This window comes from Ursus arctos, unplaced genomic scaffold (genome assembly GCF_023065955.2).
Source record: "Ursus arctos isolate Adak ecotype North America unplaced genomic scaffold, UrsArc2.0 scaffold_5, whole genome shotgun sequence".
Lineage (NCBI taxonomy): Eukaryota > Metazoa > Chordata > Mammalia > Carnivora > Ursidae > Ursus > Ursus arctos.
This window is the reverse complement of record NW_026623067.1, coordinates 37,922,337-37,943,196: the sequence shown is the minus strand read 5'-3', so window position 1 is coordinate 37,943,196 and position 20,860 is coordinate 37,922,337. Positions and strand designations below refer to the sequence as shown.

General features: G+C 46.7%; 3 protein-coding genes across 6 annotated transcripts; 1 reads left to right on the top strand and 2 right to left on the bottom strand.

Moving 5' to 3' along the window:
• Positions 1-282: 282 nt before the first annotated feature.
• IK (IK cytokine) lies at positions 283-12,525 on the bottom strand. Its single transcript, XM_026508145.4, has 20 exons — positions 12,362-12,525; positions 11,764-11,830; positions 9,780-9,872; positions 9,230-9,289; positions 8,018-8,185; positions 7,733-7,847; positions 7,206-7,276; positions 7,062-7,108; positions 6,028-6,191; positions 4,558-4,666; positions 4,166-4,205; positions 3,786-4,005; positions 3,516-3,534; positions 2,760-2,838; positions 2,413-2,493; positions 2,107-2,164; positions 1,072-1,160; positions 765-873; positions 558-592; positions 283-470 (listed from the first exon to the last, which is right to left on the bottom strand). The coding sequence occupies exons 1-20, from the start codon at positions 12,375-12,377 to the stop codon at positions 443-445; spliced, it is 1,668 nt and encodes a 555-aa protein (XP_026363930.1). The 5' UTR covers positions 12,378-12,525; the 3' UTR covers positions 283-442.
• Positions 12,526-12,616: 91 nt separating this feature from the next.
• Positions 12,617-14,601, top strand: NDUFA2 (NADH:ubiquinone oxidoreductase subunit A2). The gene is made up of 3 exons (XM_026508155.4): positions 12,617-12,792; positions 12,915-13,021; positions 14,396-14,601. The coding sequence occupies exons 1-3, from the start codon at positions 12,692-12,694 to the stop codon at positions 14,485-14,487; spliced, it is 300 nt and encodes a 99-aa protein (XP_026363940.2). The 5' UTR covers positions 12,617-12,691; the 3' UTR covers positions 14,488-14,601.
• A 66-nt stretch (positions 14,602-14,667) lies between these two features.
• Positions 14,668-20,860, bottom strand: TMCO6 (transmembrane and coiled-coil domains 6). Of its 4 annotated transcripts, XM_026508147.4 has the most exons (12): positions 19,962-20,860; positions 19,673-19,785; positions 17,846-17,961; positions 17,558-17,741; positions 17,213-17,317; positions 16,973-17,058; positions 16,625-16,741; positions 16,294-16,405; positions 15,993-16,179; positions 15,738-15,832; positions 15,179-15,346; positions 14,668-14,936 (listed from the first exon to the last, which is right to left on the bottom strand). In XM_026508147.4, the coding sequence occupies exons 1-12, from the start codon at positions 20,044-20,046 to the stop codon at positions 14,823-14,825; spliced, it is 1,482 nt and encodes a 493-aa protein (XP_026363932.2). In that variant the 5' UTR covers positions 20,047-20,860; the 3' UTR covers positions 14,668-14,822. The 4 variants fall into 4 exon arrangements, with proteins under 4 accessions (XP_026363932.2, XP_044243397.2, XP_026363931.2 ...); XM_044387462.3 differs by having other exon boundaries at positions 14,668-15,346; positions 15,993-16,056; positions 19,962-20,166; XM_026508146.4 differs by having other exon boundaries at positions 14,668-15,346; positions 19,962-20,163.

Sequence of the window (20,860 nt, the reverse complement as noted above, 5' to 3'; positions counted from 1 at the left end):
CTCTATGCTAAAAACAGGCCCCCAAATGGGCCTGAATGACTGACATTGGAGACCAATCATCCTTACGTTCCTCTATCTACCTCTTGCCCATCGTGAGGTCATTACTTCCTTCTCCACTAGGAATCCTGGCTAGGATCCTTACTGTCTAGGAATCTAAAACCACAGCTCAGAGAAGGACTGGGCTAACTTTCTGCATGGGCGTTTTACACATCAGTGGAATTAGTAGCCCTCCTAGTGCTTCAGGGGCCCGGGAAGGATGATGCTCAAACAGAGAAGACATGATTTAGTAGGTTAACCAGATTTAATGGAACTAAATGATTATACAATAACATTTTATATACATTCACAAGAAGAGATCTTACAACTTTTTTGGGGCGTTGTAGAAAGCAAGCACTGGTGAGCCCATCCTTGTGGGGAATCTTTTTGGACTTGGAACTGAAGATTAGTATTTCGGTCTTTTCACTTCAACTCTGAAATGGAAGGAGAAGTGAGTCAGCATAAAATCAATACTCTAAGCAATTCCCACAGTGCCCCAGAAGAAGAATGCTGGTGCTCACCCATCAGCCTCCATCTTCTTCCTCTTCTCAATGATCTACAAAAAAGAACAGTTATAACCAAGAATTACACTGTCAGTCTAAGATCACCTGAGGCACAAGCCTGACTTCTCTCCTACTTCCTTGGCTCTCCAACCCTCTGCCTGTTCCTGCATCTGTGGGCCAGTGTCTCCTCCAGCGGAAGTCCACCCAAGAGGTGATCTCACTTACTGCACTAATCTTCTTCCACTGGCGATCAAGCTCTGCCTTATCATTGGTCTCCTTGAAGCGCCTGGTTTTCCGCCCTTCAGACATCTTGATGCCATACTGGAATGCAGCTCTGAGAAAAATAAAGGACAGTTGGGGGAAAGAAGGCACCAGAGATTGCATAGCAGTACCAAGGTGTTCCCGGATGGCCCTGTGACTAAACAATCTATTTAGGAATGTCTCAGCCAGACTACACCCTCTAACCTGGTGAAGGCTAGCCCACCCCATCATCCCTCTCCTCACTCTCTGGCCATATTTAGTACCGACTCACTTGGGCAAAGCCTCCTTGTTGTTCATATACTCGCTGTATTCCTCCTGGGTATCAAAGTCCCAGCGGCCTAAGGGTCCTTTCTTATTACCCTGTTGGAGGACAGAATGGGGATAGGGAAGGAAGAAATGTCAGTGAAAACAGAGTTTTAGCCCTTACTAAAGCCAGGTTTCCCACTATCCTGTTTCTTTATTCATAAATCCCACCCTGATAAATAATAAATGCTTACTATGTACTTACTACATACTAGGCATTACTCTGAACACTAAACGTGTATTTAATTCTCTCAAACTCTATTAAAAGAGAACCATATTCCTCTCCACTCTCCTGATGAATGAGCAAACTGGGGCACGAGCAAAATAAATTGGCAAGGTCATAAAACTAGTAAGTGGCAGAACCAGGGTTAAGCAAGTCTCCAAGATGGAATTAAACCAGGCTCAATCACTGCAGTAAAGAGAAACAAGGAAAAAGTAGATGAAATTTCTTCATTAATGGTGTTGTGTCAGGGTTTTTGTGGTTTTTTTGTTTTCTTTTTTAAGTAGGCTCCACACCCAGCATGGAGCCCAACGTGGGGCTTGAACTCATGACCCTGAGATCAAGACCTGAGCTGAAATCAAGAGTCTTACACTTAACTGACTGAGCCACCCAGGCACCCCTAGAGTATTTTTGTTTTTAAGACTAGAGAAGAATATTTCAATCCTGGTTAGAATACAATTCAATTATTTTCTACACTGAAATGCCTTCTACCCTTTCTATTTATGCACTAAAGGCTTGCTTACTGCCTACTGTGGAAATCAAAGCCTGGCACTTTGTAGGAAATAAAAATAAATCTATTTTTGGCCTATCTCATTTGATTTTGTACAGGCACTTTAAAAGTTAAGCTTCCCATGACTCCACAATGCTGCTGCTCTTACTGTTGCAGCTGACGGAAGGTTAAGGCCCAGAAAATGAGACACAGATCTTTTGGGAAATGCGGAAGGGGGTATGTGCCAAAGAGTAACTGCCCAAGACTCCCCACTCACCCTTCCAACTCCATACCTGGTCCATTTTGCTGTAATCCACCTCCTCATCACTATCCACAGCCATGTCATCCATCCTAAGGGACACAACAGTTAAACAGATGGTGCAGACCCAGACCCCTCTGCTTTATCCAGAAACCTACCCAACTAAGATGCTATATGCCTAAAAATGACCAAGCCCCCTCCACCCGAGACCTCCCACTAAGCGCCTAAAAGAACAGTTCATCCAAGAAGTACCCCTGTCCCAGGTAATCGAATTTCCACTTCATGCCTCCCCACAACTTGTTCTCCAGCCATCCCAGCCTCCCTTAACAGTCTCACGTACGTGGCTGGGTAACACTCGGCATAACTGTTGGACATTCCAAAGAAGTCTCCTAGCTGCTTCTTGTCCTCTGGCTTCTTCAGCATATGCTATGTTAAAGAAAATAATTCTACCTATGGTAGAAAAGCTTCAAGAAGGAAGGGCCAAGGGCCAGAAGCCCCAAAATGAAAACTCTTAAGGACCTGAATGGTCATCTGAGAAATGGCCACAACCCTGTCAAAATTTACTATAAAAGGTAAGAAGCAGGGTGGGGGCCGGGGGTTGTAGGGAAATAGGGAGATAGGTAGAATTAGAAAGAAAACGGGACAACAGTTTTCTAGAATCCAGCAACATACTGAAATAAAGGATATGATTCAGTGCCTTCCCAACCAGCGGACCCAGCAAACTTTTCATTGATCGACTTGATCAACTCCTTCGCAGATCCAGGTCCTAGGGGGAAAGACAGATCTGTTCAGACTGAAAAACAAGGAACTTACCTTTGCCCCCCACACATACTTCCAACCTGTTTTCGTAAAATCTTTTTTTTAAGCAACAGAAAAAACTTTTAGCTAACAAAATTTTAATCAAATTCCAACTAATAGTGAGCTACTCCACGGCGCCTGGGTGGCTCAGTGGGTTGAACAGCCAGCTCTTGGTTTCCATTCAGGTTACAATCTCAGGGTCGTGGGATCAAGCCCCACATCAGGCTTCTTGCTAAGTGGGAAATCTGCTTGATTTTCTTTCTCCCTCACCCTCTGCCCCTCTCCCCACTCTGTGTGCATGCGTGCACTATCTCGAAAATAAATGAATCCTTAAATAATGAGCTACTCTGGTTGAGATGGGGTTATGTACACAGAATATTGCCAGTTCGACCTCCCTCATGTCTTCAGAAACCCCCAGCTGGAGGAACTCTATCTAAGACAGCAAATACGCCCTGCCATCGCCCAGGAAGATGCAGGTAATTCCAGACTCATCTTCTTTCTATATCACGGAGCAAGACGTGGATCTTAATGAGAACTCAGACCAGGAAGTCCCACAATCCCAACCTTTGCCAGCTCTGAGCTCTAGGACAGCCTCTCAGCCCAAGACTGCCAGAGCGAATGCAAGATGTCTCACATATCACCCACCTTTGTCAACATCCATGGGCTGGAAAGAAAACAGAAACTGAAGTGAGTATTGCCACGAGGGATTCGTACTCATCTCTCCCCCACTTGACTGATCTGTGATTCAATTCCCTACCCACTTCTTGCCTCATTTTCAGGATGCTTTCCACCCTGGATTAGTGGACCCAGTTGCTGCTACGGAACCATCAGGCACCTATATGACAAGTCTTGTATCTGGCGGAGCAGGCACAGGGATGGGCAGCTCCACCACTTGGTACCAGGGCCATATCTCACCTCATCATCCACTTTTGGCTTCTCAAAGTAGCTGTGCCTCTTCTTCTCTTCCTCTCTCTCTCGGTCGCGCTCCCTCTCCCGATCTCGTTCTCGCTCCCGCTCTCTGTCACGGTCTCTGTCTCTCTCCCGATCACGCTCCCGTTCCCGGTATCTCTCCCGCTCCTTGTCCCGAGGAGTCTTGGTTGTGGAAGGCACATAATCCCCAATGTCTTCAAATATACTAGAAAAAGAGAGATCACTAGCTGCCAAAGTCATACACACTTCCATTTTCCCTGGCCATTTCTCCAGATTCTCACATCGAGACCTCCCCAAAATGCCAAAGACAAGGAACACAGAACCCTTTCCTCACACATAGGAGGTGACAGGGCTAGGATACATACTTCATGTCAGCCTCAGGGGGTTTCTTCTCTTCCATCTTCCCTAAAATATAAAAAGAGTAGTGAAGAAAACATTCCTGAGTTGATTCCCACTCAGCCTAACCGTGCTCTCAAGCTCTGAATGCCCATTTAAACATCTGTTTAGAAGGTGGGATAACAAAAGCTCCCCATACTCTCCCTTCTCAAGCCTTAAAGCTGACCAATTGCTTCCTGGGTAGGTCAAGCAGACAGAACCTGGATGCAACCATCTCCTTGTTAATGCTCCATTGCTCCCATTTTTTCTGCTCCCCAAGAGCCTCCCAATGTTCTACACACAGAAAGTTCCAGGAAACCTTGGTTCCACCCTCAGATGCCCCTCCAGAGTTCAGGTTTCTCTTCCTAACCCTCCAGGTTACCTTTATCCTTCTTCTTGAGCTTCTTATTGCGGGTACCCTGCCGCAGGTAGGAAAGGATCTGGGTGAGCTTGCTGATGACGATGTCATTTGTGGTCAGTGTGGTCTGGGCCTGAAAACCCGAAGCAGCAAGGATATTATCCACAGAGCAAGAATCTCTTCCTTCCTTCCCCCCTTCCTTCATTCATTCAACCAACTGAAGGATAAATTACAACCAACTAGGTAAAAAACAGGGAAGGAGGTGTCATAGGACATTCCAGGCACACAGAATGATATATACAAAGGTCTGGGTCAAAAGTGAATCTAGGGGCCCCTGGGTGCTCAGTTGGTTGGGCATCTGACTCTTGATTTTGGCTCAGGTCATGATCTAAAGATCATGAGACTGAGCCCCTTGAGCTGGGCTCCACAATAGGTCTGCTCCAGACTCTCTCTCTCCCTCAGCCCCTCCCACCCCTGCTCATGCTCTCTCTCCTAAAACAAAAGCAAGAGGGAAGGAAGGAAGGAAGGAAGGAAGGAAGGAAGGAAAAAGAAAAGAAAAGAAAAGAAAAGAAAAGAAAAGAAAAAAGGGAAGGGAAGGGGAGGGGAGGGGAGGGGAGGGGAGGGGAGGGGAGGGGAGGGAGGAAGGAAGGAAGGAAGGAAGGAAGGAAGGAGAAGAAAGAAAAGAAAAAAGGGAAGGAAAGGGAAGGGAAGGGAAGGGAAGGGAGGGAGGGAGGGAGGGAGGAAGGGAGGAAGGAAGGAAGAAAAAGAAAGAAAGAAAGAAAGAAAGAAAGAAAGAAAGAAAGAAAGAAAGAAAGAAAGAGAAAGAAAGAAAGAAAAGTGAATCTAGCACATTCAAGAAAGCTGGGATTCACTGGAGAACAAACAGGGAATCGTGGTGAGAAAGTGGCTTGGAAGGCCACAAATTGCAGAGATTCTACTCTTTATCCTAATAATGAGAAATCATTGAAAGCTTCTCAAGTGTGGTGAGACAAAAATTCCCATGTTGAAAAGATCACACTGGCCATATGTAAAAATCACAATGGAAAAGGGGATAGGACAATTGTGGGGCTTATGACTAGAGTACAGAGGGTTTTGGGGGGGGGGTGAATGAAATTTTTTTAAATTGTGTGATGGCTACATAATTCTATGAATATATTAAAAGCCACTGAACTGTACATTTTCAAAAGGTGGATTATATGGCACATGAATTACAACTCAATAAAAAAATAAAATAAAATGCTGGAAAGAAACCAGAGTGAAAGTGAGGAAACAAAATAGAAGCATCTTTTAATAGTCCAGCAAGACATGATGGCTTCAACTGGAATGTTACCGATAGAATAGGTAAAAGTGAATGGATTCAATTGAAATTAGGAAGTAAAAAGTGGACAGGACTTAGTGATGGGTCAAATGTGGTAGATGTGGTCCAGGCGGAATGCAGGCTGATGCCCAGGTTTGAGGCCCACATGACAGGCTCTCAGGACTCAGATCACTTACCTCCATGGTGGGGCAATCCGCTTTGCTGCGGATAAGTGTGGTGGGGATGTCTGTGTCAGCATACTCATCATCCAGGTCTACCACATAGGCCATGCGGCCCGGGAGGAAGAGTTCATTCCGTTCATACGCCTTGCTCCTAAAGAGTGTGCGGTAAACGTTGCGGCCTATGAAAAGAGGAAGGAGCAAGCATAGCCACCGAGAAACTTCTACAATAATGGCAGCCATTTAGTAAGTGCTTACTCTGTGCCACCCACCACACCAAATACTATTGCCTCAATCTTCACAAAGGCCCTCTAAGGTACACGTTATTATCTCTTTTTAACTGATCAGAATACTAAAGCTGAGAGTGAAGTGATTTACCTAAAGACATACAGCTATTAAGCAAGAGAATAAACAATGGGACCCAGCCTGTCTAACTCCAAAGCCTGAGCTCCCACCCACTCTTTTACATTGTCTTCTCAAGGGCACTATGGGCTTCGCATTGTATTAGGCCCAAGAACGATGAGGTTTAAGGGTATATTGACAGTGATGGAAAACCCAGGTCAGCTACATGCTCAATATGATAGGCATGTTGCAGATACTATTTTTTGTTGCTCCAATAATCCCAAGAGGTTAATTAACCCTATTTTTGCAGACAAACAGGCACTGAAAATGTGATGTCAATTGCCTAATACCACATCCCTAGTGTGGTTTCATCACCGGGACTCAAACCCAGGTCTCTGAATGCAAATTCTGAACTTTTAATCACCAACCATGCTACCTCTTTTAACACATAAGCTATAAGCTACCTTCCTTAGTGCATAAGCCACAATCTGCAAGAGCTTCCAACCTGAGGAGACATTAATAACATACAGGAAATGACTAAGTCCACATCTAAGTTCTGGTAGAGTACTCTAAGAGAACCAGCTAATCTGGGAGAAAGAAAGAGAGGAAAGCAGTTTGAGAGAAAGGGAAAGCATATCCTGCTCAGAGCATTAAACTCCCTACGATTCACCTAAAATACACAACCACTAGTGTAGAAATTCTGTACTTACCCAAACGTGTCTTAAATTCAATTTTGTTCTCAGGATCCTCATCTTTCCTGAAAAGACAAAAACGTTTTTTCTTTTTTGCCAAATGTGTTCCTACTTTAGGTCCCACTTACCTAAACTCTCAAGCTTTTCCCGGTTTTTACTTACTTGGTTTCCTTCTGGGGCTTTTCCATAAGTTCTTCCTCTTCTTTCTCTTTGCTGGCAATCTCAGCTCGTACCTAACAGGGAAGCACGAAGATTTAGACGTTTATTCATTTTACATTATTTTTTACTTAACACCACTACTTACCACATTGTGCCAGGAACTAAGAACTCAATACTGAACAAGACAATATAGTCCTTGCCCTAATGGAGCTTACAGCAGAAGAGACAAACGAGCAAAATGTGATAACTATGATATGTGAAATAAAAGAGCTATGCAATGGTACAAGAAGTGGGAAATGAGGAATGGGGTTTAACCATACCTGGGTGATCAGGGAAGGTTCCCCCCTCCCCCCGCAAACTAAAATTGAGGCTGACTTAAAGGATGAGTAGCAATTAGTCCTAAGGAAGAGCCACCATTAGCCCTTCTATATGGTCTGGACTGACAGCAGTCTCTCTCCTTCACCTTGAAAGGCCCATACGAGAGGATTCAGCATTCTAGGATTACTCTCTACCCACCCACCACAGCTCACCTTTTGAAGCAGAGCAAAATCCAAGCCTTTCACCAAATGGGTGTGTTCCATGTCACCACCCAAGAATTTGGACTCCTGGATCAACTGTCTTCTCTTCTCTGCAGCTGATTTATCCCTGTATAATGAAAGAAGCCACATTAGAATAGTCCTTTGTGAGTGCCAAGTCCCTCTTGAAATGGCTCAACTTGGGTTCCAAAGTGGGGAAAGTGTTAGGAAGAATTCACACTGTGACTGTAGGACTCTGGGATGCTGAGGGAATTGTGCCCTGGCCGCCTGGGTACTCACGCTTCGGCAGTGGGGCCCACAGCCCTGTAGTTAGCTGTGGTACTGATCAGCTCAGTTTCCTCATAATCTTTGTTGACGCCATCTCGCCGTTCCTTGGCACGGTCACGGTACTTCTCTGCTAGTTCTCTCTCTCTCTCAATTTCTTGTTGACGGAGCTTGGCGTAATAACTGTGACCAGAGAAAAACAAATGTGTAAGGCTCACCAGCTGCTATTGCAAGTTCAGCAGAATTGTTCCTGCCTGGTGAAAGCTCATACATGTCCTCATAGAACTGCTGGCCACCTCCGGATAGTCCTCAAAATCAGAATTATAGCATCTTCCAGCTCCCAGATATACTTTCAATGCCACCTCAGAACACTCCATCTGTCATTTCAGAATTCTTTAATGCCACCCAACTCTGTATCACCGAGTCTCTAAGAGGTATGAGACTTTTCCAAAGCGCAACTAGGAAGTTATCTAAATTTTTATCACCTTCCAAATTTCAACTGAAACTCATTCCTGGGCCCCTGGGTTGTTCGGTCAGTTAAGCTCAGTCTGTCTTCAGCTCAGGTCATGATCCCAGAGTCCTGGGATCAAGTCCTGCATTACGTTCCCGCTGAGTGGGGAGTCTGCTTCTCCCCCTGCCCTTCCCCCCAACTCATGCTCATGCACGCACTCGCTTGCTCTCTCTTTCTCTCTCGCAAAAATAAATAAATAAAATCTTAAGAAAAAAAAAAAGAAAGAAAGAAAATCATTCCTTGCTGGTCTTCCCCCAGAAGAGAGGAACAGCAAAATACCAGGTCCAGAAATTTTAGTATCTTATAAATAATGGCGATCATGATGGTGGTAATGACAGGCAAGATTTACTGGGTGGTTACAACATGCCAGGCGCTGGTGCTGAGTGCTTACACACACTATCACAGTTGATCCTCATGACAACCTGATAAAGTTATGAAATCACTCTGTTCTACCCATGAGTATATTGACGATTAGAAACGTTAGGGAATATGCCCATGGTTATCCAGCTAAGAAGTGGTAAAGATGAGATTAAAATACTGCACACTGACCCCAGTCTTAAATGGCCACTCTGCCTATCACTCCTCTCCACTAAAGCAGAGAACCTCAAGATAATAAAGGAATACCTCAATCTCCAGCCTCATAACTCCTAGACCCTACTCCTTTCAAAAAACCACTATCCACCTTACAGTCCAACACTTCTCCATCCTTCCTTCACCTTTTCTTTTTTCTCCTTCGTGCAGCTGGGTCTTCATCCTCATTGTACTCCCTTGGCATCCTAGAAGAGAAAGAAATTCAGTGATATCAAAATATTGCCACAGCCCCAGAAACCCCCAACAACTGGCCTTGAGGACTGAAGAAAAGCCTAAAATACGGAGCAAAGCAACAGCTTTGACCATGCAGAGATCCAGATCTCTATTTGTAGGTAGGTGGCTCTAAGCTTTAGAAAGCACCACGACCACCTGAAGCACTATTAAAATTCTATATCCCCCAATATCTACCTCACTATCTGAGTCCCTACGGCTCAAATGGACCTGAAATCTGCCCATTTAAGAACTAGCAGCAACTCTAGTAGTACAAGTGGTGTGTGGAACATACTCTGAGATCTTAGCATGCCCTAGTCTTCACTGGAGCTTCTATCTCCAGTGAAGAGAAGCAGAATCACAGGCTTCAAAAAAGAAGTAGCCTTCCAGTTCCTACAACATATAGTTCAGTAGATTTTCTGTAGGAAGGAGATGGGAGAAAGTTTCAAAGACCCCAGAACTTACTCATGGTGACGTGATTTAGAGGGCGGTGCAGAAGTGGGTGCAGCCCTTGGGGTCATGAGAAGTTTCCTGAAGTCTTCATTGGTGAGTTTTGATCTAGAAGGCAAAGATTTTAAAAATTAGTCCCCAATAATTGGAAAAGGCATATGTAAAAAACATGGTTAACTTTACCAGAAATCAGGAAAATACAAATTAAAACAGAAACATGCCACCTTTAATGCATCGGAGTGTTGACTGTTATAAAGTCTGATAAATCAAGTATGTGTGAGAATTTGTAAAGTGAATATTCTGCCAAAGGGAACGTAAGTCAGTATACCCAATGTGAAGGAAATTTGGCTATATCAAAATTTAAGTGTGTATATCCTATGACCTAGCAACTCCACTCACCTATATTCAGCTTTCTTAATTACTGGCATAGGTGTATAAAAAGGCATGTAAAAACGGTTCAATTTCAGCTTTTTTTTTAAAGGTTTTATTTACTTATTTGACAGAGAGAGAGCGAACACGCACAAGCAGGAAGAGCGGCAGGCAGAGGGACAGAAAGAAGCAGACTCCCAGCTGAGCGAAGAGCCCAACGGAGGGCTTGATCCCAGGATCCTCGGATCATGACCTGAGCCAAAGGCACATGCCTAACGGACTGAGCCACCCAGGCACCCCTCAATTTCAGCTTTGAAAATAATAAAAACTTGGAAACAACCTAAATGTCCATTAACCAGAGACTAGATTGTGATAGTGTTTTCCAAATGTGCGGCAAACAGCAATGATGGTATAAGATACAATTTTCATCAGTACAGTGACAAAGACTCCTTGACCAAACTTTAGTCACGCCCTTTTGAGCCCTTTTCTGACTGAGTCTCGTCCTTGGCCTGCTGTGCCCAGTTTTAGCAAAGAATCCTGCTAAGTGTTCCCAAGAAAGACACTGTTCAAGATTACTGTAATAGGAATAAAGACTACTGCCATAGGGGAGAAGGACTGAAACTCAACTGTAAAAAAAACTGGGACAACTGAGGATTTATAAAAAAATTACTAATAGGAACTTGGTTAGCCATCAAGGGTGGGGAAAAAGAGCTTGACTGGATCTACTTGATTACTTAAAGGGACACTCCATAAAATGGCTTAGTAGCATTCTTTGCTAAAACTGAACCCAACAGGCCTAGACAAAAATGGGCCCCAGAGAAGCCTGATGAAAGTCTAGTCAAGGAAGCAGTCCTTTGGGCAACCTGTCAGTTGAGTGTCTGACTCTTGGTTTTGGCTCAGGTCGTGATCTCCAGATCCAGAGATCAAGGCACAGGACATCAAGCCTGCCCGGGGCTCCTCTCAGTGGGGAGTTTGCTTCCCCCCTCTCTCTGTCCCTCCTTGATGCTTACGCACTTACTCTTTCTCTCTGTCTCTGAAATAATCTTTAAAATAAATAAATAAATCTTAAAAAAAAAAAAAAAAAAAAAAAGGATGGAGTCCTTGTCACTGCCATGAAAATAATCTCCCAAACAATGAGTGGGGAAAATAAGCAAGTGGCAAAATGATATAAATATATTCCATTTAATTTTAATACTTCAACTTACTAAATAGTAACATATCTTCCTCAGACATACATGTATGTATATAAATGGATTTTTTTTTAAAGTAGGAAAAGAAGACACATGTAAAAAACGAACAGTGGTTACCTCTAAGAAAGGGACTGGAACTGGGGATGTTATCAAAAAGAACGTTACCCTTACTTCTACTTTAATTTTCTACAAGAATCAATTCCTGTATCATGTATAATTAAACATTAACTTTAAAAACTAGCACCCTCTCAGCCAGAACTTCCCCCTCTACTACTCTTATGCAGTTGACCTGATCCAGCTAAAGTTTAGAGATAAAGGGTCAAGTGGTACAATTTTTCTCACCATCATTGTTGACAAGACATTTAGAATTCCTTCACCATTCCCACACCACTCTATTCATCCCCCAGTTCATGCCCGTAGTCCTAGGCTGAAATACTCACTGGTGGAAGGAGTGAGGATCATCCACATCGTGGCCATCTGGAGCCAAAGGGTTGGAGAAAGGTTCGCCTTAAAAAAAAAAAAAAAAAAAAAAAAAAAAAAAGGGCATTAATTTAATCAAGCTCTTTCGTGTCAGTTCCTGTGCGAAAGTTGGGACTATAATAGTGAATACTGACGTTTTCACGTCAAACTGCTCACAGGCAAAAACAGCGACAGTGGCCACACAAAGTAGTAAGCGCCCAAGTGAGAAAACACAAGGAGCTGTGGGTGCAGAGGAGGCGGCCCCTAAACCAGCGCTGGAGGATCAGCAAATACTTCCGGAAAACGACATCCAAGATACTACGAGTAAGATAAACCGGCGCAACCCAAGATTAAATGCGGGCGGTAGGGGGTAGTTCGCAGACAAAACACACCCGTAGTCACTGGGGCAAGGACAAAGCTTAGAGACAATAGTCCAGAGCTGCCCGGCTTCGAGACCAAACGGCTTCGCCAGATTCCAGCGTCACACCACCTACACAGGGCTTAAACTCTGAAGCGAAAACAACGCGCCAAGTGTCCCAAGTCCTGAAGGTAATAAAGGACAAATGACCCGAGCCTTACTGTCTCGTTCTGGCATCTCGCCTGCGGTGTTTCAACGCCGGCGGGACTGACGCTCCAAAGACAACACAGCCGGGACAAGATTTTTCCCACGATGCACCTCAGGAACAAGCCCACAGTGCTTTGCGCTCCGTAGACCGACCGCTACCACCCGCTCGCGGAGAAAATGGGAAGAAGTGGAGCGCTTCCTCTGCAATGATTTTAAGGCATTGGCTAAACTTTACCCCGCCCCCTCACGTCATCTAACTATCGCGGGAACAGGAGGGGCCGCGATTGGTCTTCTTGGAGAGCTTGGCCGGAAGTCCCGGGCTGGAGACTTAGGCTCCCGCGGAGATGGCGGCTGCAGCAGCGAGTCGCGGGATCGGGGCCAAACTTGGCCTGCGTGAGATTCGCCTCCATTTGTGCCAGCGCTCGCCCGGCAGCCAGGGCGTCAGGTGAGGCGCAAGATGGTAGGGCCGGTAGGCTTCGGGGCGCCTAGGTCATGACCTCTACCTTCCGGGTGTTTGGGGAGGCCCGCGCGTAGACAGCACGCACGGCTTTCTCTCCCGCCCCATAGGGAATTCATCGAGAAACGCTATGTGGAGCTGAAGAAGGCGAACCCTGGCCTGCCCGTTCTAATCCGCGAGTGTTCTGATGTGCAGCCCAAACTCTGGGCCCGCTACGGTAAGCCGGGGAAGCGGGCGATCTGGGAACCCGGCAGGAGAATAGGGGTTGGAGAAGATGAAGGGCCATCCAGGGTCACAGAAAAACCTGTAGGGAGACTGGAACTCGGAACTTAGGCCTTGCTGTTGACGTTGTTTCAGATAAACTTACATTCGCGGTGTTCTAGAATGCTGATTCTCGAGTAATACCAATGTGGAGGTGGGCCCTGTCCTGCATAGGGACCAGGAGCTGTCGGTTTCATAACTCAGAACAGGGTTCAGATAGGGAAAAGAAAGAGATGCTCAATTTCTATCGAAGCGGGTTCTTACACATGATTTGTGGACAGTGCCATTTCAGGTAGTGTGAGAATCTCAATAATACAAGCATATAATGACTCTGTTGAGCACTTAATGTTAAGGTCTCCATTGAGTATTTCCTTGCCTAAATGTCATTTAATCTTCATTAATTATATGAGGGGCTGGAGTCTTTCTTTTCTCATTGTGGAGGTTAGAAAGGCGAATCAAAAATTTTATGGAACAGGGGCACGGGCTGATTCAATCAGTAGAGCATGCAACTCTTGATCTCTGGGTCATGAGTTCAAGCCCCACGTTGGGCATAGAGCTTACCAAAAAAAATTTTTTATGGAATATACTTAATGTTATGTAGGTAGGATACAGCAGGGTTTAGCCTTTACACCTGTCCTCTCTTCCTAGGATGTACTTCTACCAGATTTTCATGGCTAGCTGGTTAGAATTTATGCTGTTATTCAGGTCTGAAATTATATATCACCTCCTTAATAAGGCATTCCCTGGCAAATTATGTAACGTTGCCCTTTGCTCCTTTTTATTATATCCTCCAAGTTTACCACAGTCTGAAAATTACGGTTATGTTGCTTGACACATAGTAGGCCTTCCTCTAGGAATGTCAGGGCCGGGAGAAAAGAAGTCATACCTAAGATAGTCTGGTTCTAACAGTAGATAATTGCAGTATGCATTAAAAATTGTTTGGAGGAGGGAAAAGCCAGGAGACTAGAGGAGATGGACGCAAATTAGTGTATTATACCAGTACTACAGGAGCCACAGAACTGGCACCCAGCCAAGGCTAGGCCCACGCAAAGCACTGTTCATAGTGTTTAATAAAAACTTCCCTGAAACACCTTCCTTCCCACTGCTGCCACCCAGAATCAGCCACAATTCTAGACTTCCTAGGACCTGGGCTTCCTAGATGTGTTTGAGACCCCCTGGATAAATTCTAGGCATCCCAAATACACCTCGGTCATATCTCTATACTACTTTTTCCATTCTAACAAGACAAAGTTGAAGACAAAGATCTTTTAATATTTTGGTAACCCCCACGGTGCATATTAGATATTTAGTCCCCTTTTTCTCTCCTCAGCATTTGGACAAGAGAAGAATGTCTCTTTGAACAACTTCAGTGCTGATCAGGTAACCAGAGCCGTGGAGAATGTGCTAAGTAGCAAGGCCTGAAGCCTCCACTGATTGTTAACAGCAACAGCCCTACAGCTTGGCCTCTTTTGGACTGAGTACAATATAAAAAAAGCGTTCATTTGTTCTTTATAAAGCTTGTGCCGAAAAATGCCATCTCTGGATGTTCTTGTCCTCGTTTTACCCTCCGCCACTTATCGTGCAGCCACTGAGGCAAAGCAGTTTAATATAAAAATAAAACTTTATTCTGTCCCAGACATAGGAGCAGAGAGCACGAGATGTCATTATGGTTCTAAATCCTCAAAAGGGGATCCAGGGGCAAAGCAATTGAGAGCAGGGGAGGTGATGAGTTGAATGAGTGACATCGAGAAGCCAGGTCACCTGTGAAGAGCTGTCTGCTGAAGAGCATGCACTCGTTCCTGGAGCTGTGCCTCCTCCTGATGCTTTTCTAGGACCTGCAGCCCTGACTGCTGCAGAAAGGCCTCCACAGCCTGAGGACAGGGAAGGATAGGATTCCACACCTGGGTCCCTGTGCCCCAACACTCGATTCCCACAGCCTTACAGGTTAGCCCACCTCTATTTCGAAGAGTGCCTTCCCAACAAGAAGCTGGAAGTTCTGACCTGGAGTCCACACAGGCTTGCCAGGCCCAGAGAAGTGACTATAGGATAGGAAGGCAAGGGGCCATGGGGAGACTAGAGGCCTCAGAACAGGGGTACCAGGGCCAAAACTCACCTCTGGCCGATAGAGGAACAGTAGTTGCAGCAGCTCTAAACTCTGACCTACTACTTCAGTCTCAGAGGAGGCCAGCGTGCCCATCAAGCAGGGGAGCAAGGGCCCTGGCCACAGACGTTGGCAGTAAGCAGGACCCTTCTCTGCCACGTTGCATAGAACTGTGAGCACCTGCAGAGAGACGTGTATACACAGTCCCCACAGAGGATGAAAACTAAAGGCTAATGATAGCTACAATACAAGGAGTGCTGACCACATGGTAAGGCACTGTGCCAAGCACTTACATGCATGTTTTGTAATCCCCACAGCTGGCCTCGGGTAGCACTGCTATTCTCAAATTATACATGAGGAAACTAAAGTTCAAGGTGGTAAGCTGATTTGCCCAAGGTTAGTAACTAGTAAAACAGTTTAGGGATTCACACCTAGATTGGTCTGGCCCTGAAGCCGTCCATACCACACCACCTGCGAGTCCACAGGTAAGGGTACTTCTGAGTACAAAGCCTCCTCCCAGTGTTTTTACTTTGGCCATCAGGTCCTGGACTTAAGCGACCCCAATACCTACCAATACGCTGACCACATTAGAAACTGGAAGCAACTGCAAGAGGGGCTCGATCAGATCCATAGAGAGCAAGGAGGTACAGAAACAAGGACTATTCGCTGGAAGGGAAAATGTCAGGGTAAAGTCCCTCAAACTGGGGCCCGAACCTGGCTGCCCCCACCCCTCCCCCTGGCCCCAATCCTACCCACCTCAGCCCAGGCAGTGAAGAAGCATACCCAGAATCTAAAAGTCTAGGCCTATGCACATTATGGTACGTACCAGTGAGGTTGTTAAGGAGCCAGAGGCCCTCAGGAAGTAGGCTGGGCTGTTTCTGGAGGAAGAACTGCAGAAGGATAAATAAGGCCACCACAACACGCTCATCTTCGAGCTGATTTGGCCCTCCCATAACCTCCACTGCTGCTTCTGTTAGCAAGTTGCTTAGACACCGAAGCACAGGGCATGCCAGCTGCAGAGACAAGTTGGGAGTACAGTGTAAGAAGGAAGGGACTACCTACATAGTGGAGGAGGAGCAAAGAAGGAAGAAAGGTAGCCCAGATCTTCACCTGTCCTTTTCACCTACCAACTCCAGTCCTGCATCCTCAGTTCTCTGGACAGCCCCAGCCACGTCCAATAGCAGCATCGCCAGAGTGGACAGACCCCCATGGGAGATAAGCAGGGCGTTGTTGACCTGGCTAGGCAATAGAAAGCAAGTAGTCACTACTCAGTCAATCCCACCTTTAGGATGGTAAATGGCCTTTAGGAAACCAGTGGGTTTCCTGGGGTCCAAGCAGAGAAGACCACAGAACGAAGAAAACTCATTGCAGTTCCAGAAGCCAAAGTTCAAAAACCCAAGTGTCTGGAAGGGAGCCCCAGGGCAAGTCTGTGGCACTTCTGCAAATGGTCTGTGTTACCTGCAGATGATGTAGTGCAGGCACCAGGCAAACTCCACAGCGACCCCAAGGTTCAGCTTTGGGCCAGGTTGCAATAGTCGCAGGATATTCTGGGGGAGAGTGGAGCCCAAGACGGAGCTGCCAACAGGAGAGTTGTGAGTTGGAACCACAAAAGGCAAGAATGCCAGACATTCCTCCCAAACCCTAACAGCAGGTGGGAAAGTATCCAAATCCACAGCTCTTCCCAACCAGATACATCGAGCTAAAATGTTCAACAGTTTTGGAAACAAGACTCGATCAGGTGTCCAGGGACTACATTAGCAAATGGGTCACACCTGCCTCCACATCTGGAGACACAATTTTACTTACGGGACGATCATCTCTGGAGCTTCCTTAGCCTGCAGGAGCTGGGACAAGGCATATCCAAGGGCTTCCAGCACAGTCAGATGAGGGGACTAGAAGTAGACAGGGTAGAGATCTGACTCTGGAAGCTGGGTCATAAGATTTCCTGTGACTTTCAACCCCCTAGCAGAGGGCAGAGGCTGGAGCTGCCTAAACAAAGGGGGGGGGGGTGCTGCCCAAGGACGGAGAAAGTAATCGGATGCTTACCTGGATGCAGGCGGCCAAAGCTGGAACAATGCCCTGTGGCAGGAGCTGCCTTCTCACAGCCTCACTCTCCACAATCAGGTTACCCAGTGTATACAGACAGAGCTCCTGAGAGTGGGACAACAAAAGCACGGGGCATGGACTGTCTCAGGCTAAGGTGGGGGTGGGAGTGCAGAGGATGAACAGTCTTGCCCTTGAGGCTCTGGGCAAAAGGGAGCGGAAGATAATGGCTATGAACATTAGGGGAAACAAATTTTCTTCTTCCCCCTATGTGCCAGCTCAAACTGGACCCAAAAGCACAATATTTAAATCCAAGCCAAGAACAAGGTAGGAAGGGACAGGGCTTACTATAAAGTCTGAGCTGTGACCGGAGAGGTAGGTGAGAAGGTAGGAAGTGGCTGGCAGGCAGGCCTCAGCCACCGCAGACTGCTCAGAATGAGAGAGCTCATGAAGGCACCGAGCGGCCTCTAGCTGCAACAGGGCTTGGTTGCTGGTCAGAAGCCCGACCAAGGTCCGCATGCTGCCCTCCAGCCTACATGAGTGAGTACCAGAGCCCTGCTCAGCCTGTGGCCCATCCCCTCCACACTCCTGTCCATCCCTCAGAGGCCCAGGCCCCCACTCACCACCCATACTGACCAGATGAAGGTCCGCTGTGTCTCAGGGTGCTGCAAGCCTCGACGAAGGCTGACCAGAGCCCTCTCTCTCTCTTTTTCCTCTGTCCCCCGCTGCGCCAGCTGGAGGAACTGTTGGATCTGGAGCGCAGAGCAGGGAGAGGAGCGATGGCAACACAAAGTTGCCAGAAAGCAAGCATGAGTCCTACTTTGCCCACTTCACCTGTGAGCACTCTAATGTCCCACCATCCCTAGAACTTGTCATTCACACTAATATGGCTAATAAGCATCAATCTTGCAGTAGACAGAAGAGGGAATCAGAACTGGGTTAAATACCAGTCCTGCCACTTACTTTACAAGGAACCTAAACCTCAGTTTTTCACCTGAAAAATGGGAATAACATGTTTCCTGCCTTCTTTCAGAGTTATTTCAAGGATAACATTTAAACCTTTCAGTCTGGCACAACCTACCCCCTAGCCATTCTCCCCTTGCGAACCTATACTCCAACACCACCCAACATAACATGACTTGTCTTTTAATGCTTCCAAGCTTTTGCACAATCTACTCCTTCTGCCTGGGATACTCTCCAGGTCCTCCATTCCCTTCCTATTACTGCCTCTGGGAAGTAAGCTCTTTCTGGCTTCCTTTCACAGACTTAGGGGTTTCTGTTGTGCTTCATGTTTCCTTCATGACAGGTGGTAGCACGCCAGTCTTTTTCACTGGGCCGCTGCAAGTACCACAAAGAAAGGGACTTCCCTCATCTTTGTGTACCTCAGTCCCCAGCACAGTGTCTTGGCATAAAGTAAGCACACAATGAACCAATGAACCAATGGTATAACCTAGGCATAAGGGCTTTTGTAAACAACATGTACAAAACAGACAAAATAAACAAAAGGGATGCCCAATGCTTGCTGAATGAATAAATCAGCTAAAACTAAACATGCCATTCAGTTATTCAATAATGACCTATCTACTATATGCCAGATACTATAGGGGACCTGAGTTTTCAATGACAACAAATAAGATAGAGTCTAGATTCCCATGGATTTAAAGTCCAGTTGAAGAAACGATAAACAAGCACGCTGTCAAGACAGAATATTAAAAGGGACCCACTTTTAGATGAAGCAAATGTAAAGATCTTGAGGCAGTTAAAAGCCTAGTATATTCTTTGAAAAACTGAAAAGGGAGGATTTTGGCTAAGATGAGTAAACTGACAAGGTTGGAGGTAGACAAACGTTAGGCCATCCGTCTAGGAAGGAAGGATTTTGGATTTTTTTTAAAGATTTATTTAATTTTCGAGAGAAAGAAAGAGAGAAAGACAAAGCCTGCACAAGCAAGGGAAGGGACAGAGGGAGAGGGAGAGAGAATCTCAAGCCGACTCCATGCTGAGCACGGAGCCTGACTGGGGAGGGGGGGAGGCTGGATCTCACCCCCCAGAGATCATCACCTGAGCTGAACCCGAGTCAGACACTTAACTGACTGAGCCACCTGGGCGCCCTGGTTTTTGGATTTTTAAGAGACACATCTGACTGATGCGAACTTGAAGGCGGCAAGCATAGATGCAGGTGACCTGTTGGAAGGCTACTGTGAGTGTACGGAGAAGAGGATGGTGGTAGCCGCGATGTTCACCATCGTAAGGACGCCAGAGCTCTTCAGGAGGTGAAAAACGGTTAGGACTTGATGTGTTGATGTGGGGATGAGGGGCAGAGTTCTCGAGGATAATTCCCCGGTTTCTGGCTTGGCCCACTGTATGAATGGAGGTATTGAGGGGCCGCGTTCAGGTCTGGCGCGGACCTCAAAAGGAATCTGGCGCCCGTAGGCGTAGAACTCACCGCGCACCCGGTCCCCTCACCTCAGCTTCTCCGAGGATCATGGCCACACATCCCCCTTCGGCTTCCACCAGAACGTCGTCTCTCAGCAGCCTCTTACTGATCAGCTGCTGCTCCCTCCGCGCCTTCCGCAGTGCTGGGGGCAAAGGAGCCGGCTGAACGTAGGAGGTGCATCTAGGACCCTGAATCCCGTCTGCGACCCGGGGGCCTCATCTTATCCCCGACCGCCATACCACACCACACCACTCCTCCATAGTGGAGCAGCTACGGTGCCCCCGCCGGCATCTTCCCGTCTTCCTTGCCCTTCCGCACCTGCCTCCCGCTCCCGCCGACGGCACCGTAGCTCCTCCACGACGCAGCCCACCGGCCTGAGGCGGCTCTGCCGCCCGCTCCACATGGCAGAGCCGAAAAAAAGTCGCACGGAGCCCAGAGCCAGGAAACCAGTCCGCGAGCCTAGAAGACGTGACGGACCGCGCAGCCGCAGCGCAGAGCGGAAGAGGGGCGAGTGGGCGGAGCACAGTGCAAAATGAAGGCGGGCGGACCGAAGGAGGGGCGGAGCGAAGGGAGAGTAGAATGGGGTGGGGTAAGGGCAGGGAGGGGCGGGGCAAAAGCCAGAGGCGGGGTTGGACCTGGGCGGCGGAGGGCCGCATCCGCTCTGCCTCTGATTGGTATTTCTCCTTCCCAATTCTTTCTCTTTCCCAATTCCAGGAAAGAAACTCAACCCCCACCGGGACTGCCGCTGCGTCAACTTGCGCTCAACAAATACAGCCTCCCTACACCTAACACACCGTAGACGAACATTCAAAACTACCCCGAGTTCTAGGAAGATTTCATCAAAAACTCAGCTCCCACTGATGAACGCTGGATTTGCATTACCTTATTGAATGTTCTCCACAACGATAATTATCCCCATTATGCGTGTATGAAGAAAATGAGACAAATATAATTATTTCACTGTTCTGCATAAAAGTGAATTTCAGTATTTGGGGGATAAAGTAATTCTTAAACCAAATTTTAAGCGCCACTAACTACTGGGGAAACACTGGTGAATTAAAAAACCGTGTTCCTCACCCTTGAAATCCAAATTGTGGCAAAATAAGCTTTACATGGTCTAATCCCTGCATACCTCTTCAGTGTTCACTGGAAGGGCACCTTACCTTATTCATCTCTCCTGGGATCTTCTCTTTGTTCCCTGAACAAGCCCTCCTCTT

What these genes read in the sequence shown, in the direction of transcription:
- IK (XM_026508145.4), bottom strand. An exon ending in GATCCTCACTCCTTCCACCA is followed by an intron (nt 9,873 to 11,763) that starts GTGAGTATTTCA and finishes TTTGCCTTCTAG; the next exon opens with ATCAAAACTCACCAATGAAG. An exon ending in TCTAAATCACGTCACCATGA is followed by an intron (nt 9,290 to 9,779) that starts GTAAGTTCTGGG and finishes TTTCTCTTCTAG; the next exon opens with GATGCCAAGGGAGTACAATG.
- NDUFA2 (XM_026508155.4), top strand. Translation starts at nt 12,692, where the DNA reads ATGGCGGCTGCAGCAGCGAGTCGCGGGATCGGGGCCAAACTTGGCCTG. An exon ending in CCCGGCAGCCAGGGCGTCAG is followed by an intron (nt 12,793 to 12,914) that starts GTGAGGCGCAAG and finishes CCCGCCCCATAG; the next exon opens with GGAATTCATCGAGAAACGCT. An exon ending in CAAACTCTGGGCCCGCTACG is followed by an intron (nt 13,022 to 14,395) that starts GTAAGCCGGGGA and finishes TTCTCTCCTCAG; the next exon opens with CATTTGGACAAGAGAAGAAT.
- TMCO6 (XM_026508146.4), bottom strand. Translation starts at nt 20,046, where the DNA reads ATGTGGAGCGGGCGGCAGAGCCGCCTCAGGCCGGTGGGCTGCGTCGTG. An exon ending in GCTCCTTAACAACCTCACTG is followed by an intron (nt 15,833 to 15,992) that starts GTACGTACCATA and finishes TTTCCCTTCCAG; the next exon opens with CGAATAGTCCTTGTTTCTGT. An exon ending in CTAATGTGGTCAGCGTATTG is followed by an intron (nt 15,347 to 15,737) that starts GTAGGTATTGGG and finishes GTCTCTCTGCAG; the next exon opens with GTGCTCACAGTTCTATGCAA.